At 48.9% G+C, this 17,729-nt stretch overlaps 1 protein-coding gene across 2 annotated transcripts in view; it reads right to left on the bottom strand.

Moving 5' to 3' along the window:
• Positions 1–17,729, bottom strand: part of SLC11A1 (solute carrier family 11 member 1) — a 206,210-nt gene that overhangs the window by 31,309 nt on the left and 157,172 nt on the right. For both annotated transcript variants that reach the window (XM_085650027.1, XM_085650028.1), the window contains exons 9-11: positions 11,703–11,861; positions 4,742–4,828; positions 1,674–1,793 (exon numbers count right to left, since the gene is read on the bottom strand). In XM_085650027.1, coding sequence (XP_085506153.1) covers positions 1,674–1,793; positions 4,742–4,828; positions 11,703–11,861 — 366 coding nt within the window. The remainder of the gene's footprint in view (positions 1–1,673; positions 1,794–4,741; positions 4,829–11,702; positions 11,862–17,729) is intronic.

The raw sequence follows: 17,729 nt of genomic DNA, 5'->3' as shown, positions 1-17,729 counted from the left end.
TTGTCTTGGGAAGCATGTATTGGTTCTTTCTAATGTATATTGACTAATAAGTAGCTGTTGTTGTGCTCATTTCCAAATTACACAAACAGCGACATCATGTGGTAGGCTGGCACAAGTGCTGGTGTTAACAATTAAGTGCGGTACTGAGCATCGGAAACCACCGGCTCAAATTAAGCACTGGTCCGTGAGGGAACTAGTGTCAAGGAGACCCACCAGGGACCACAGTTTTAGCAGCACTGAGGCAATGGAGCTTTTCCCTGGGTTGCCTGACTGTGCCCAAAGGACTAGCAGTTGCATGTGGGCCGTCAGCCCCCATAGTGTTACATGTAATGCGTTTCACTGGAAGGGAGGAAGCGATGAAGCAGCATGTGTGTGTACATGAGGCCAAACAGTGACTTCAAACTGTTTTTTACGTTTTAACTGCCTGTCAAGAAGTTAAAACCATAAAATGCTTCACACCCTTAAGGTGGGGCAGGCAGCTGTTTATTGTGTTTATTATTTTTATTATTATTGTTAATAGCACCATGAGTCCCACGCATCTACAAGACCAGAACGGGAGGAAAGTTCTTTCCCTACCTTACAGTCAAGACCTGGAACAAGCTCCCCCTCCCCACTGGCCAGGCCTCGCACTGCTCCCGTTCAAGAAGGACCTCAAGACCTGGCTCTTTGGATGACTCAATGGAGCCACGTCCCCTCCCCTAGACCCCGGCACTCAATGGAGCCACGTCCCCTCCCCTAGACCCCGGCACTCAATGGAGCCACGTCCCCTCCCCCTAGACCCCGGCACTCAATGGAGCCACGTCCCCTCCCCCTAGACCCCAGCACTCAATGGAGCCACGTCCCCTCCCCCTAGACCCCAGCACTCAGTGGAGCCACGTCCCCTCCCCCTAGACCCCAGCACTCAGTGGAGCCACGTCCCCTCCCCCTAGACTCCAGCACTCAATGGAGCCACGCCTCCTTCCCCTAGACCCCAGCACTCAATGGAGCCACGTCCACTCCCCTAGACCCCAGCACTCAGTGGAGCCACGTCCCCTCCCCCTAGACCCTGGCACTCAGTGGAGCCACGCCTCCTTCCCCTAGACCCCAGCACTCAATGGAGCCACGTCCACTCCCCTAGACCCCAGCACTCAGTGGAGCCACGTCCCCTCCCCCTAGACCCTGGCACTCAGTAGAGCCACGTCCCTTCCCCCTAGACCCCAGCACTCAATGGATCCACGCCTCCTCCCCTTAGAGACTTGAGACTCTTGCGGATGAGTAGCTGCACTTCACAATTCCCTGATTGATTGTGCACTTCACCAATGGTGTGTCTGCTCGTCTTGCACCGATTGGACACAGGTTCACAAATGTAAAATGGTTGTACTTTGTAATTTAAAGCTCAATGCATTCTGGGATGAAGTAAATTGTGCCGTCATGATAAGGAGATTAATATATGTTATGGCTTTGCAAACATTCAGGTCGATTTAGCCGTAGGCACCTTGCTGAGAGAGTGCTGCCCCATCTCTTGTTACAGCGTCAATGAACAAAACAGGAGGGTTTACCGACATTCCTAGGTGTAGCGCTAGTGTAGTGCCTAGATGACAGGAATCACAGGAATCCCCGTTGCAAAAATAGCTACGCAAATATAAATAACTTATAAAATGCATTTTAGCAACACATCTCTGGAATTCTCTCACCTCCATGACAAACTGACCCGCGTAGGTGCCAGTCATTGTTGAACTTTGACCTGCAGCTAGGATTCCAACTGCCCAGATGTAGAGGGCAGCTGGGCCGAAGACACACCCCAGAATAACACCCTGCACATGGGGAGGAAACAGTGACGTTACCGGAGTGACTCACACCTTTGTAGCGAGAGAAGAGGCATGCAATGACTAGAGGTGACCAGAAGAGACAGGAGGTGACCAGCACAGAGCTGAGATGACCAGCAGAGACAGGAGATGTCCAGCAGAGACAGGAGATGACCAGTAGAGGGAGTAGGTGACCAACAGAGTCAGGAGGTGACCAGCAGAGACACAAGGTGACCAGCAAAGAGATGAGGTGACCAGCAGAGGCAGAAGGTGACCAGCAGAGGCAGGAGGTGACCAACAGAGAGATAAGGTGACCTGCAGAGAAACGAGGTGACCAGCAAAGAGATGAGGTGACCAGCAGAGGCAGGAGGTGACCAGAAGAGACAGGAGGTAACCAACAGAGGCAGGAGGTGACCAACAGAGAGATAAGGTGACCTGCAGAGAAACGAGGTGACCAGCAAAGAGATGAGGTGACCAGCAGAGGCAGGAGGTGACCAGAAGAGACAGGAGGTAACCAACAGAGGCAGGAGGTGACCAACAGAGAGATAAGGTGACCTGCAGAGAAACGAGGTGACCAGCAAAGAGATGAGGTGACCAGCAGAGGCAGGAGGTGACCAGAAGAGACAGGAGGTAACCAACAGAGACAGGAGGTGACCAACAGAGAGATAACGTGACCAGCAGAGAAACGAGGTGACCAGCAAAGAGATGAGGTGACCAGCAGAGGCAGGAGGTGACCAGAAGAGACAGGAGGTAACCAACAGAGGCAGGAGGTGACCAACAGAGAGATAAGGTGACCTGCAGAGAAACGAGGTGACCAGCAAAGAGATGAGGTGACCAGCAGAGGCAGGAGGTGACCAGCAGAGACAGGAGGTGACTTATAGAGAGATGAGGTGACCAGCAGAGAGATGAGGGGATCATCAGAGACAGAGGGAGACTAGCACAGAGGTAAAGAGACCGTCAGAGAGATGAGGTGGCCAGCAGAGAGGTGAGGTGACCAACAGAGACATGAGGTGACCAGCAAAGAGGTGAGGTGACCATCAGAGACAGGAGGTGACCAGCAGAGGCAGGATGTGATCAACAGAGAAATGAGGTGACCAGCAGAGACAGGAGGTGACCAGCATAGAGATGAGGTGAGCAGCAGAGACAGGAGGTGACCAGCAGAGGCATGAGAGAGATGAGGTGAGCAACAGAGACAGGAGGTGACCAGCAGAGGCATGAGGTGACCAGAAGAGACATGAGGTGACCAGCAGAGACCCGAGATGACTAACAGGGAGCCGATGTCACTAAGGAGGTGACCAGCAGATAGCCGATGTGACAAGCAGCGAATAGAGGTGACACAAAGAGAGTAGAGGTGACACCAGAGAGAGGACGTGACCAATAATGAGAAAAGCAGGCCCAAAGGGGAAGAGGTGACCAGGAGGGAGTAGTAATAATGCCAAGAGAGGGAAGAAATGATTAACAATGGGAAGTCTAGGTGTAAAGGTGAACAGGGCCACAGAGCGAAGAGGTGACCACAGAGAGCCGATGTGATCAGCAATGAGAAAAGGCGACTAGTAGAGAGAAGCTATGACGATCAGAGAGAGATTAGTGGTAATCAGCAGGAAGAGGAGGGGGCTAACAATGAGAAGGGGAGATAAGGAGAGAGAACAGGTGGCCAGTAAAGAGAAGCTGAGACTAACTGAGAGACTCACAGAGATTAAGTGATGGGCAGAGGAAAGGGTTACCACTGGATATGAGTAGAGACCAGAAGACACCAGAAGAACAAAGAGGTGGATGCAGAGAAGGTGATATTAGCAGGCGGCGCAACTAGACATAGAGGACCAGATGGAGGGAGGGACCAGTCAGAGGTAACCAGAGAGAAAAGGAGGCCAGAGATAGGTGGTCATAGAGAAGTTTCCAGATAGAGGAGGTAAAAAACACAGATGTGCTCAGACAGGAGAGGCGACCATTTAGAGATGATGATGCAGAGACAGGTAGACAGAAGAGGTGACCACAGACAGGTGTCCACACAGAAGGGTGACCAGAGAGAGTTGTCCAGACAGAAGAGAAGAACATAGAAAGATGCCTGGATAGAAGAAGTGACCAGTAAAAGGTGTCTCAGCAGTGGAGGGGACCAGGGACAAATGTTCAGAGAGAAGTATCTAGTCCACAGAGATGACCATAGAGGGGTGGACAGACAGAAGAGAAGACCATAGAAAGGTGTCTGGATAGAAGATGTGACCAGAGAGCGGTGTCTTGTTAGTAGAGGTAACCAGAGATAAGTATTCAGACGGAACTATCCACTGACAGGTGTCTAGATGGCAGAGATGACCACCGAGAGGCATGCAGGTGAACATAGAGGTGGACAGACAGGAGAGATGACCATAGAGAGAAGGAAAGACAGGAGAGATGAACATAGAGAGGTAGACAGACACAAGAGAAGACCATAGAGAGGTGTCTGGATAGAAGACGTGACTAGAGAGGTGTCTCAGTAGTGAAGGTGACCAGAGACAAGTATTGAGACGGAACCATCCACAGAGAGGTGTCTAGACCACAGAGAGACGTCCAGACTGAAGAGATGACCATAGAGGAGGACAGACAGGAGAGATGAAAATAGAGAGGTGGACAGACAGAAGAGATGACCATAGAGGGGTGGACAGACAAAAGAGATGACCATCAAGAGGGGTCTGGATAGAAGACTTGACCAGAGAGTGGTATTTTGGTAGTGAAGGTGACCAGAGAGAAGTATTCATACTGAAGTGTTCACAGAAAGGTGTCTAGACCGCAGAGATGACCACAGAGAGGTGTCAAAACTGCAGAGAGGGCCATAGAGAGGTGGCAGACAGGAGAGATGACCATAGAGGTTTGGACAGAGAGAAGAGATGACCGTACAGCACAGAATGCATTTTGCTGTACCTGAGTTTAGCGTTCGATGGTTTTATTTGCTTTTCCATGTCTCTAGCCAAGGAAGTACCTACCCCTTTATAGATATCCACTGAGAGTGTTTCATTGGTGGGTGGGAAGACCCCTTTGTGGGGGCTGGAGCTGTTCAGGCACATGTCATGCTGGAGGAGGAAAGAGTGACAATGTGTTACTACTCAGTCAATGACCCTCTTGTCAAACAACATCAAACCCAAGTCCTTGTCGAGTCTTCGATACAATGCCTCTCCATCCAATGGAGGTGCGGGTATACCAGGGCTTTCAGTGAGCCAGGTCTCTCTGGGTCCCAGTCCAGGTAGAAGTTTAAAATGAACATTGAAACGGGTCCCTATCGGGCCCTGTATTCATGTCCTTAACTTTACTGGCAAAACACTGATCCAATTTATGAACAATGGATGTATAATGTTAGAGTAAATTAAGCCAGTGATTTAGTTCTTGTTTATATTTCACATGTTTTACTTGGTTGTATGATGGTATAATTCATGCCATTACAACGCATGCTGTTATTATTCCCTCATCTTTAGCATGCAAGCCTCCACAACAAAAACCTTTACCACGCATATGCCTTTACCACGCATGCCCTTACAACGAAATTTGGGTTGTAAAAACATGCTTGGTAAAGACATATGTTTGGTAAAAGTTTAATGGTAAGTAGCCAAACAAATCCCAGCTTTTACGAGGCTTACTGTGCAGTGGTTTGAGCTGATTTGTGAACCAGATATCTATGCATACAAATAATGAAAGCAGTACACTGAAGACAGACTGATAGTGTAATACATGCCATATCTGTCCCTGAAGGTAGCCGCCATCTTAGAACTTGCCCCAAAACATAAGTGCTACTTATCTGGCTAACAATATCATGGGTAACTGTGGGGCCTTGAACCTCCATTCCAGCAACGTGGCAAGTATTGTGCAAGCATTGTATTATCAGTAGACTGTGGGATGGGTCATGAGGGCTGGCAAAGAAATTCAATGTGATCAGCAATGAGAAAAGTAAATGTGTCCTTGTGTATTGTAACTGGTGCTCATGTAAAGTGATCCAGTACCTTCGGGTCGAGTTTGCGATATATAAAACTGCAACAAAAAAATAATCAATTTAGACCATGACACGGAGGCCATTTGTCTGTCCTCTGCTCGAGTATGAGTCCATACTCGCCATGATTGTTATCTATTTTCAGAATGTGGTCATTCACTGAAGTAAACTGTACAATTTCTACTTCTGGGGACTTAGAGCTGTTGTTAGTGGTAACCAGCAGTTGCTGCCTGTCAGCAGTGAGCCAGGATCAGCACTGGCTCTATCCCAAGGGCCGGTAAGGATGGCTTCAGTGATGATATGTGTGTAAGGCTCATAATGGTTGGCAGCCTGACAGGGGTGAACGCCTCAACATTCTCTTCCAGTCCCGGGAACCAGACCTTGGATCGAAGCCAGTTCTTGGACAGGACTATTGCTTGATGACCAATGTGTGCTCGTTGCACAGCTCGAGGAGCAAGAGCAGCGGAGATGTATAGCCAGTTTGCTCTCAGCAGACCCCCCTCCATGAGTGTCAGCTCGTGGCGTACATTGTGTAGGGACCAGAGGCGCGCCTGGGCCTCAGGCACATGGGCCGACACGTTTAATACCAGCAGCTTCCAGTTGTTTCTCTGCAGTGAACTGACAGCCAATTGTAAGCCTTCATCAGTAGCGGAGGTCGCCTAGATGTCACTGAGGGACATGGATGTGGGTCAAGACTTTTCCACTATGAACTGCACATGTTCTTCCATCTTGCCAGCTTCTCCTAGATCTTGGGGAGTGGTCAGCCAGGGATGCCAATGTCAATACTGCACAGCAAAAGAATACTCTTAAAGTTGAGGGATCCATTTTCCGATTCTCGGTGGGGGATGGGAAGAGGATCCTTTGACCAGCAGAATCATAGATTTGTGATCAGTGGTTACCATAAACGGATGGCCATACAAATAAAGGTGGCGATGGCAACAAGCCTTTGGATGGCCATGACCTCTTTCTCAAGGTTATGGAAACTTGGGCTACTCCCACCTCCGAACCGGACTGGTTGGTGGCTCTGCCACCAGGCTACTCACTAGCCGCGATGCCTAGAATGGGACAAATGGGAGGGGGGTGGCAATCATCTATAGAGCTGAAGATAAGCTCAAATTTGAGCCAGTTCTCCTACCTGGAGCCGAAGCTATGACATTTAATATCAAAACCAGTAATACGTTTTCCTTCCCTGGTCTGCTCCTTTACAGACAACCAGGGCCTAAGGCACCATTCATACAGGGCCTGCTTTCCTTCATGGAGTCCTCTCTGGACACCTCCTCGTTTACAATACTAGGTGATTCTAATTTTCATTTAGAACTCCTTACTGACTCCTCGACCATGACACTACTTGACAACCTGGAGGGCTTTGGCCTGTCACAGATAGTAGTAGGACCTACACATGAGGCGCTTCACACATTGGATGGGATTTTCACCAACCATACTGCAATTGAGATTAATATAATACTGCCACTAACATGGACAGACCATAGGGCGATACTCTTTAATTTACCTGATTTGCATATCCGTACCCCTTCAGCAGCAGGCCAACCCCCTACCTACATACGGTCCTGGTAGAAAATGAGTCCCAACACACTAACCGACTTGCTGGTCAGTAACATGCCGACGCTAGCGTCCGTCTCCAATAAGGATGCGGATAGCTACGATAAATAGATCAGATCAGCCATAGACCAACTGGCTTCTACAAGATTTGTTAACCAACAAAGGCACAAAACCACTGCTCTTTGGTACTCCGCTGAGCTGAAAACCTCAAAATCCATATGCAGACACTCAGAACGTGAATGGAGGGTGGACTATAGCGTAGAGGGTAAAAACAACTATAACGGATACTAACAGAATACAAAGCTGCTATTATTAGGGCCAAAAAGGAATTCTACACCAGTAAGATAGAGGGGGCAAAGAACTCTACCAGTGAAATCTTTCAGACTGTCACTGCGCTATCCAAGCTCCAACTGGGGAAGCTGTTTACATATAAACTCAGAACTAAATAATCTACTTGACAGCACTCAACATGGCTTCCGTTCTGGCCATTCCACTGAGTCTGCATTAGTCATGGCCACGGAGGAAATCCGATGGCAAATTGACAAGGGTGGCTGGGCTATCCTTATCCTACTTGACCTATCGGCCGCGTTCGACACGGTTAATCACCTAGTACTTACGCAACGGCTGATGGCAATTTGGATTCGGTACACCGCGTCTGCCCTCCTCACCTACTTCTTGACAGGCAGAGAACACAGGGTTTGCTGGGATAACCTTAAGTCAGATAAATATTACCTCCCTTGTGGAGTCCCACAGGGGTCCGGGCTTTCGCCCACATTGTCCAATATATATGTGACTCCATTGGCTAAACTAGTCAAAGACCATGGTTTCCCGCTTGTATCGTACGCCGACGATATACATAATATAATTTCCATATCCTCCACGGAACATACGCCGTCGGCCAGGTTCCACAGTTGTCTTGACCACATCATACAATGGATGCACTGTAACTATTTAAAATTAAATACTCAGAAGACAGAGGTTATGGAGTTTGGCACTGGTTCTCCCATCTGGAACTCTGCTTGGTGGCCGGCAGTGGCAGGAGTCTGTCCAGTACCAGTGGCCAAAATGAGAAACCTAGGCGTTGTTTGTGATGCTCAGCTCAGCTTTGCGGGGCAGATCAACCTGGTAACCTCGACCTGCTATTTCACTTTAAAGATACTGCGGAAGATTTTGCCTTTTCTCCTGGTGGAGTTGAGGAAAACGGTTGTGGTAGCACTAATCTTATCTCGTACTGACTATTGCAACGCCCTTTACCTAGGGGTTGGTAAACGGCAATTAACCAAACTGCAATCCTTGCAAAACTCCGCAGCCCGAACCTTATTGAACAGCCCTAAATATAATCATATATCTGGGGCTATTAGGAATCTCCACCGGCTCCCAGTTAAGGAGTGGATGGAATTCAAGGCATTATCTCTGGTCCATAAAACCCTGTATGGGGGTGGACCAACGGAATATCGCAAACTATTCCAATGGCACAACTCTGGACGCTCACTGAGATCAGCCAATCAAACACTGGTTAACGTCCCTAAAATCAAGAAGGCAAAATGGGGAGGCAGATGCCTCACCCAACTAGCTTCTAAGCTCTGGAAGAAGCTGCCTCCGAACATTAGATCTCAACCTGTCCGTTCAAAATTCCAGGGCTTATTGAAAATCTGGCTCTTCCCTGCAGAGTGATGACCTGACCTTTCCCAGTTGCATCTCATATCTCTGCTACCCCAGCGCAAAGACGCCCCGGCAATCGAGTGCTTAATAAACCTTTAATTACTTACTTACTAATGTATGAGTACCTTTGCTTCGTTGGTGTTAACCCTCTGCTTGCAAACGCAATTGGGGCTTATTCACCACATGGCTGTTTCTGTGACAGCACCACCCCTAGTCCTGTGTGGCTGGCATCTGCGGACAGTTCAGTTTCCTGCGAGGAGTCAAAATACCTGTAGGTGGTCTCTTTTGATAGGGTTTCTTTTGTACCTTGCAGTGTTTTTTCTGAGCATCGCGCCAATGTAACTGTGATGATGACTTGTTGAACTCTCTCAATAGCTCAATCAGAGCTGTGAGTTTGTGTATAAATCTGCCATAGTATGTCAACATTTCAAGGAAACAATGTGCTTCTGATACAGATGATGGTGGCAGGGCTGTTTTGATTCCTGTCACTTTTGCTGGACCACGGGTGACACCTTGAGCAGAGGACTAGCATCCCAAAAACCTATGTCTGAATGTAGGAACCACATGTGCTAGACTTTTCAAGAAGCTTGTAAGGTAGTTGTGGTGTTTCTCAATAGTGGTGGCATGCACTTGTCTGTTTTCACTTACACTTATCACTTCAAAGCTCACTTAGCACCTCACCGACGGCACTTTAAAAGACTTCAGCAGCACAAGAGATGCGAAAATGCAGTGTTTTGTTTTGGCCAAGCACCAGCTACGTAGAGAATGGGGGCACAAGAGCAGCTGGTGGTGCCTCAGTCTGAGGACCACTGGGAGCAATTGACCTCATCTCCACTGTTGCGGTCAGGTGTCATTCACATTTGATTGCAACATTCAGGAGTCGTATGTTGACACAGATTCTCACTATGGCTGACTGATGAAGTTTACAAAAGACCACAAGGGGTGAGATTCAGGGAGTGGGTCTTTCAAAATTTTCAATGGCTTGTGCCTCCCAAAGTTTCCACAGTTCTTGCTCCACCTGACCTAAAATGGAAGGCAACCCTTTGATATCTCCTGTGACTGGTTGAATTGAATGGTCAATGTACAGTTTTCCCATCTTGCTTCTCAAGCAACCAATCCCTTCAAATAGATCTTTGAATTGTAGCAGAACAGAGCATAGGTCATTAACATGTACGTTGTAGGTGAAACAGAAAAGCTGTAATTGTTCTGCTGTTTGACAGCTCAAATGGGTACAGTTCTCTTCTTGATTGATTTAAAGATGGCCACTGAGTGCAGTGTAGTGTGGAAGACCCCATAGAGGGCCCACAGTGTGGAGATTCCCACACACAAAAACTTTCACTTTGGTTATTTTGATTGTCGACTTTGATGTTAACTATTCAAATTGACTCTTGGTCATGATGTTGATGGAGGGACCAGTGTTGATTTGATCCATTATCATCTGTCTTCCTACACCCCCTTTACTTTTCTTTGGTTCCATCGCGTAGACAACGTGTGCTGCTTCTTCATCTTCCTGAACATCATCATGCCTGCCGTTTCCACTCGGGTTGTTGTTTTGAGAGTCTTTTGCAGTGGCTACCTTCTTTTCTGAGGGCTTGGCAGCCCGTGTAGATCTGCCTGCCTTCGCAAAGTGATTCAGCTTTTCACAGGCCTCGCGTCTTTTGCCCTTCGCTGGGCATTCTTCTGGGTAGGGAAAAACACCTCCACACTGACCGCAGGATCTCCCTTTTGTTCCTCTGTTGGTCGATTTGTCAGTGCCGGCTCCTTTCGTTATTAGGTTGGAAGACTCCTCGTTTGTAGGTTCAGTGTATGCCATTTTCATGTGTCCTAGGTGACCCTTTTTACTAGCTTGAACTACGTCACAGGGCGTAACCATGTGTAACTCACAGAACAAGGGAGAAACAGGTCTAAACTATTTGTAGTGCTGCATTAGTGCCACACATGTGAGACACCACAGGGCAATCACTTTGTATTAAACAAATGTGTGGAAATAAATGATAGAAAGCGTGATGATGGCTTTTGTATTGAGCATAAGAAAAATATCAGGCCACACACAAAAGCCAAATCAGGTGTACACTTACAAGGATTACATAATTGTAAAAGTGAAGAAACCCCCCATACTTCAACCTCAGAAACGAATGCCGTATTGGGTACTCATGATTAACAGGTACACAGTTTATCTCCTGGTTAATCCTGCTGTTGTACCATGATAACATATGCTAGCTAACATTAACAAAATGTCTATTAGCTTTGCAGGCATGGAGTGTCACTGTAATACCTTTAGAGGGCAGCAGTTTGAACTGGTTTCTACAGGAAGCGGATGGATAGCAGGACCCACTGTCGCGAGATCGCTGCATGCTAGCTCCGTCAGCCATGACGCCAAGACCTGAGGACATGTGCAACCCCACCTGCATTGATATCTACTTGAGACAAGCACTACCGCCCACAGTTACTGAAATTCTGGTAGATTTCAAGTGCTTGCACATCTAAGAAACAGGCTCTGCATTTCCACCATGTAAGGAGTAGCTTTATGGTGCCACCCTATGGCCACACATACTAGAAACAAATAAAATGCCATATTCTGACTATGGGAGTGCTCCAGCATGGAAAATGCTATAAGTCCCTACAACGTTACTGCCATGAAACGTACAAAGCTGTGATCTGTGTTTTCTATCAAACAATGATCCTCTGGGAACCAGCCACCCACCCCCTCGGCATTGACAACACAACTCTCAAACTTGACTTACCGCCTCTTGGTTGGTTTTATTGAAGAAGGCCTCTGCGAAGACAGCCATGATGAAGAGGTTGATGAGGAAGGACACGAAGAGGGCGATGCTGGACTCGATCATGAAATACATGTTGGCTTCCTTCACTTCCTGCTTCCTGGATCGATCCACACTTCGCGTCTGTGAAGGTAAGCAGGGACAGTTTGACGCTGCCATCTTGATACCCAGAGTTTGTGTGCTTGCATCGATCAATTATAAGCCACAACCAACTTAGTAATTCTCACGCCCCATTCTGGAGGCTACGGAGAAGGTAGAAGCTATGGGGGCTGGGATCATTTCCTTCTGCTGTGCCGGGGCTTGTCCTACTATGACTCTGCAAACGAGGGCAAGGACAACCCTTTCAGCACTTGAGTCTCAGTGGTAGCGATGACAATCACAGGATTCTTAGGGAGCTTTGTGTGTGGGTACTCACGCTCAGCACCCCTCAGCATTTCCAGCAGTCCAAAAAGACCAATGTCCAGCCCAGTGCTACTTTATATAAAAGACAAGTACCTTACCACAGAAGAAGCAGAAATACTGCACATTGTATTCACCAGTGGCGGCTGGTACGGAAGGGGGTGGCAAGGCGGGCAGGGTGGACAAAATGTAATTTGCACTTAAGTGCACCACCCACTCACCCCCCTGCTAGCTGTGATGACAGCCAAGCCCCTCCCACCCCAAAACTGCCTTCAGCGTGGATAAATACAATGGTAATAACATCGTGTTATTATCATTTTATGTTTCCTTTTTGGTACTACTGATTAGCAGTTGTGTGACACTCCTCGCCGCCGCTGATATTCACGTGGCTATCCCTGATTCACAGGTTTAAGTCTTAGGTGCTTCAAAGTGGGTCCATTTACATGAGAACACCTGATTCACAGGTGTGAGTCTTAGACGCTTAAAAGTTGGACCACTCCCTCTGGGTGCTATACTGCCTATAGCCTCTGTCTCAGGAAATTCACTCCCTTCCATTTCTTTTAAAAACACAGACTATGGGGAATTGGGCCCATTGGAGTCTCTCACCTATACTTGCCTGGAGTGGCATGGGGGCCACAATGGTTGGTCCCATGATGGTCATCTCACTGGTGATCGACGTAGCCTTCCCCGTATGGTGCTCGACACTCCCGCTGGATGCAGACAGCTGCTAGTCGAACAGCGAGTCCCCAGAAGGTCGCAGCAGGTGAATGTGCTTTTGGCATTGGCCCTCTTCCTGACTCTGACATCCGTTGATACGGGCAGACCAAGAGGAATTAGCAGACCTGGCCACGATCCTCCAGTGAGTCTCTTGGGGTCAGTCACACAGGGGCCTCCATGGACAGAGGCCGCTGTCAGTCTCTCAGACTGAGGCTCTGACCATGGCGACCGCTTTCAGGTGCTGTCCTGGGTTGCGATGCAGTCACCCAATGAGGTGCTGAGATCTTTGGGGCCTCAGTGTCCAAGCGCTATGCTCGCAATGTAGTGTCACTAGACCACTGGTTCAGATCTTCTGAGTACGGTGGCCTGGGGCCCTTCCCTAGTGATGCTGGTTCTTCTATTTCTTACAGCGCGCTCTGCTGCACCTCTGGCCGAATGTATGACGGCATTCCGCAAACGTTTATCATCCATGCCTTCCGAATACCGTTATTTGTACGACTGCGTCTTTAGCATGCATTTGTTCAGCACGCAAGTCGTTATAATAACTTGCCTTAGGGGGGCGCTGGATTTTGGAATAGGGTAACTTACTATTGCATCTCCAGTCTGCGCGATAGTAGGGAAGGTGTTGGACTTTAAATCCAACACAATTCCACCAAAGCGCTCCCCCTGAAGCAAGTCATTGTAACGACTTGTGTGCTGAACGAATGCGTGCTAAAGATGCGTTCGTTCTTTTGCCGGTGCGGTGAAGGCACAGCGTGATACCGGCTTCGTCCTAATGGACGTTTCCCTCTCTGGTCTAGTAGACTTTGCTTCTAGGGACCAGTTAGGACCTCATGGCACCGATTTACAGTGTCAACACCGTCCACCTTCTCGCACACAGAGGGTACCACAACCAAGCACTTCAGTTGACCTACCAATCGGGCACACAGCTCCTGTTACCTTGGAGATGATAATGGGTATAATGCCAAGACCACCCTACACACTTTGACAGCGCCACGGCTTGTTCAATGAAGCTGCACAGACAGATCGGTGCAACTGATCTCGTCGATCATGTTAGGCGGTGAGGTGCGTGTGCCATGGTCAGTTTCTGCGATCCCTTCCTCGATCAGCTCCTCTTGCCGGTTTGACAATTCCTTCCCTATCGAACAGGAAGGAATTCTTGGTTCCTCCTCGTTCCCAGGAGTACCTCCTCCGTCAAAGAGAATTTGAACTGGAAGAACAGGTGAATCAGCAGTTCCCGCTTTTATATGGTATTCGCGGACAGAGGATGCTTTCACCGAACCGGTCATCTCCCTGACCTAACCTTTATCTAGAGTGAAGGTGATCACAGGAGGGCCGTCTCCAGGTGGAGTACCCCCCACAGAGGAACAAAAGAGGCATGAGCAGGCTGCACCCTGGATACTTACAACCATTCCTGGTGGAAATCAGGAAGAGAGACAAAGGTCTGCTACCCTTCAAAGAAACCCCGTCGCCGTCTTCCCTGACAACAGATACTGCAGTCCTTGCGCCTCACCACTCCCATCCACCGAATGGCATTTACAGGAAGGTTAATTACCTAGTCTAGTCCTTCCTCGCTTCTGTGTCTGGGTTTCCCCTTCCCATCTCAGGAATGTCAGCAAAGCACTTTTCTATCTGGGCAAAGCAATAGCATCGCTAGATGCCCTGTCCAGTGGATTCCAAAATGGATCCTTCAGGTTTATATCCCTCCGGCTTGTTCGGGCACATGTATGGTATAAAAGTGGTGGCTGGTAAGCATTCAAAGAGGTGGGGCATAAAAGTTGGAGGTCTGTTCGCCTTGAGAGAAGAGAATGAACCTTACTGACAAAAGTGGTGTTCGGGTGATTTCTAGGCCTGGGCGAAAATTTCGTTCCGTTCGCGGGAATTGCGATAATTTGACATTTTCGCGTTCCGCGGAGAGCGCGAAAATGTCAAAATTTCCGGTTTCCACAGCTTGGCGATAATTTGTTTCTTGCTCGCGCTGTAAAATAATACATTCTCGCGCGCGCGCGATCGCCTTACCTGAATCACTGCGTTCGCCGACAAGTTTTCTTGATCCGGTCGCGTTCTCCATGAGATGTTGTATTGTTTTTAGCCATTTGCGCTGTCTCGCGACAGTTCGCGCTCGCAGTGACGTCATGCCTCGCGCGATCACGTCTTTCTTCTCGCGATCATGCACCGCGAGACAACTAAAAACAAGATGGCCGCGCCCGCAACCACATGGGTAAGTTGGCGACCCGCAACCATGCAGAAAATCTCGCGAACATGCGGGAAAAAAACTTCCGCATCTTCGCGATATTTCCGCTTGTTTGCGATAATTTTAAACGTTTTCGCGATAATTTGCGAAAGTTAATTTCGCAAATTCCTCCACCCCTAGTGATTTCTCCCCCTAAAAACATTTGGAAAAAAGGGTGGCAAATTGTGCTTTTATAAGCAAATTATGATGAACAATTTGGTGAGAAGGTTTACAGAGAAATTCTGAAGGTGTAGTCTTAAAATATTTTAAAACATTAACGAGGCCCCCAATATTTTTCAGCATTGATTATTTTAAACAGTTAGAATAGTGTGTAAATTACACAGCGCATATTTAGAGACTCCGATCCTTCTCTAAAAATTGTCTCTAATCGTTTTGTTGCAGTTTAGTTGTGACATAAATAAACACATGTAGTAAGATGATGTAAGTGCTCCATCGTGTCACCAAAGTACATCATAACTGACCTAAGAAAACAATGCTTAGTACCTCATAGACGTTGCTATATGAATCCCTTTGCAAGTGAGATCTACCAAGAAATGCAGATCAGCAGAGGCTACCTCAGCCCTGCCTGGGTGTGAACACCCGAATCAACACCAGTGACAGCCAAGCACACAACGCGTGCCTAGCTGCGTTTAGGGAAAGGCATGTCAGTCCTGTCTGCTGCAGCAGAATGGCCTGGGGTTATACGGTAGGGTCCTCTTAGCGTTGATGTACATGCATGCCTCCTTCCAGAGTGCATAGAAGCCGCGTGCCTAGGAGAGGAGGTTCAGTGGTGGTGCTGCCTGCCTCAGATACTGTTTTCCTTACTTCATTCAGGCATCTTTGTGGCGCATAAGGCACTACTCAGTGGCTGGTTCTGGGCGCTGCCGTCCTTCTCAGTAACATTTTCCTCGACCATCTTAGAGACACTTCGAGATCGGTTACATTGAACATGAAGGTCACAAGGACTTTTGGAAAAGGACAGCCAGACCTCCTCCAAGGTGGACATTACATGTGCAATTCATCGAAGAGCTACGCGTCATCCTGCTCTGGAGAGTCATGGCATGTCTCTCTCTCCCACAAACCACGCCATCATTAAAGTTGGACACCTTGGGATTGGACAGACCAGTACTGCTGGTCCCACTCAATACCACGTTGGGCACCTTGGGTTTAGACAGACACCCCCTGAGACTGCAGTACTGCTGGTTCCACTCAATAACACGTTGGGCACCTTGGGTTTGGACAGACACCCCCTGAGACTGCAGTACTGCTGGTCCCACTCAATACCACGTTGGGCACCTTGGGTTTAGACAGACACCCCCTGAGACTGCAGTACTGCTGGTCCCACTCAATACCACGTTGGGCACCTTGGGTTTAGACAGACACCCCCTGAGACTGCAGTACTGCTGGTCCCACTCAATACCACGTTGGGCACCTTGGGTTTGGACAGACACCCCCTGAGACTGCAGTACTGCTGGTCCCACTCAATACCACGCTGGGGACCTCAGGTTTGGAGAGACACCCCCTGAGACTGCAGTACTGCCGGTCTCACTCAATACCACGTTGGGGACCTCAGGTTTGGAGAGACACCCCCTGAGACTGCAGTACTGCTGGTCCCACTCAATACCACGTTGGGCACCTTGGGTTTGGACAGACACCCCCTGAGACTGCAGTACTGCTGGTCCTACTCAATACCACGTTGGGCACCTTGGGTTTGGACAGACACCCCTTGAGACTACAGTACTGCTGGTCCCACTCAATACCACGTTGGGCACCTTGGGTTTGGACAGACACCCCCTGAGACTGCAGTACTGCTGGTTCCACTCAATAACACGTTGGGCACCTTGGGTTTGGACAGACACCCCTGAGACTGCAGTACTGCTGGTCCCACTCAATACCATGTTGGGCACCTTGGGTTTGGACAGACACCCCTTGAGAATGCAGTACTGCTGGTCCCATTTAATACTATATTGGGGACCTCAGGTTTGGAGAGACACCCCCTGAGAGTGCAGTACTGCTGGACCCACTCAATACCACATTGGGCACCTTGGGTTTGGACAGACACCCCCTGAGACTGCAGTACTGCTGGTCTCACTCAATACCACGTTGGGCACCTTGGGTTTGGACAGACACCCCCTGAGACTGCAGTACTGCTGGGCACACTCAATACCACGTTGGGCACCTAGGGTTTGGACAGACACCCCCTGAGACTGCAGTACTGCTGGTCTCACTCAATACCACGCTGGGGACCTCAGGTTTGGAGAGACACCCCCTGAGACTGCAGTACTGCCGGTCTCACTCAATACCACGTTGGGCACCTTGGGTTTGGACAGACACCCCCTGAGACTGCAGTACTGCTGGGCACACTCAATACCACGTTGGGCACCTTGGGTTTGGACAGACACCCCCTGAGACTGCAGTACTGCTGGGCACACTCAATACCATGTTGGGCACCTTGGGTTTGGACAGACACCCCCTGAGACTGCAGTACTGCTGGTCCCACTCAATACCACGTTGGGGACCTCAGGTTTGGCGAGGCACCCCCTGAGACTGCGGTACTGTCGGGTCCACTCAATTCCTAATCAGCTGATTATACATCCTGTGTTCATCTTGTACGCCTCTCGCTACAGAGGGACCACTCACAT

The sequence above is a fragment of the Triturus cristatus genome, chromosome 3_2 (assembly GCF_964204655.1).
Source record: "Triturus cristatus chromosome 3_2, aTriCri1.1, whole genome shotgun sequence".
In the NCBI taxonomy this organism is placed as follows: Eukaryota; Metazoa; Chordata; class Amphibia; order Caudata; family Salamandridae; genus Triturus; species Triturus cristatus.
Note: the sequence above shows the minus strand (reverse complement) of the source record. Positions and strands in the feature narration are given on the sequence as shown.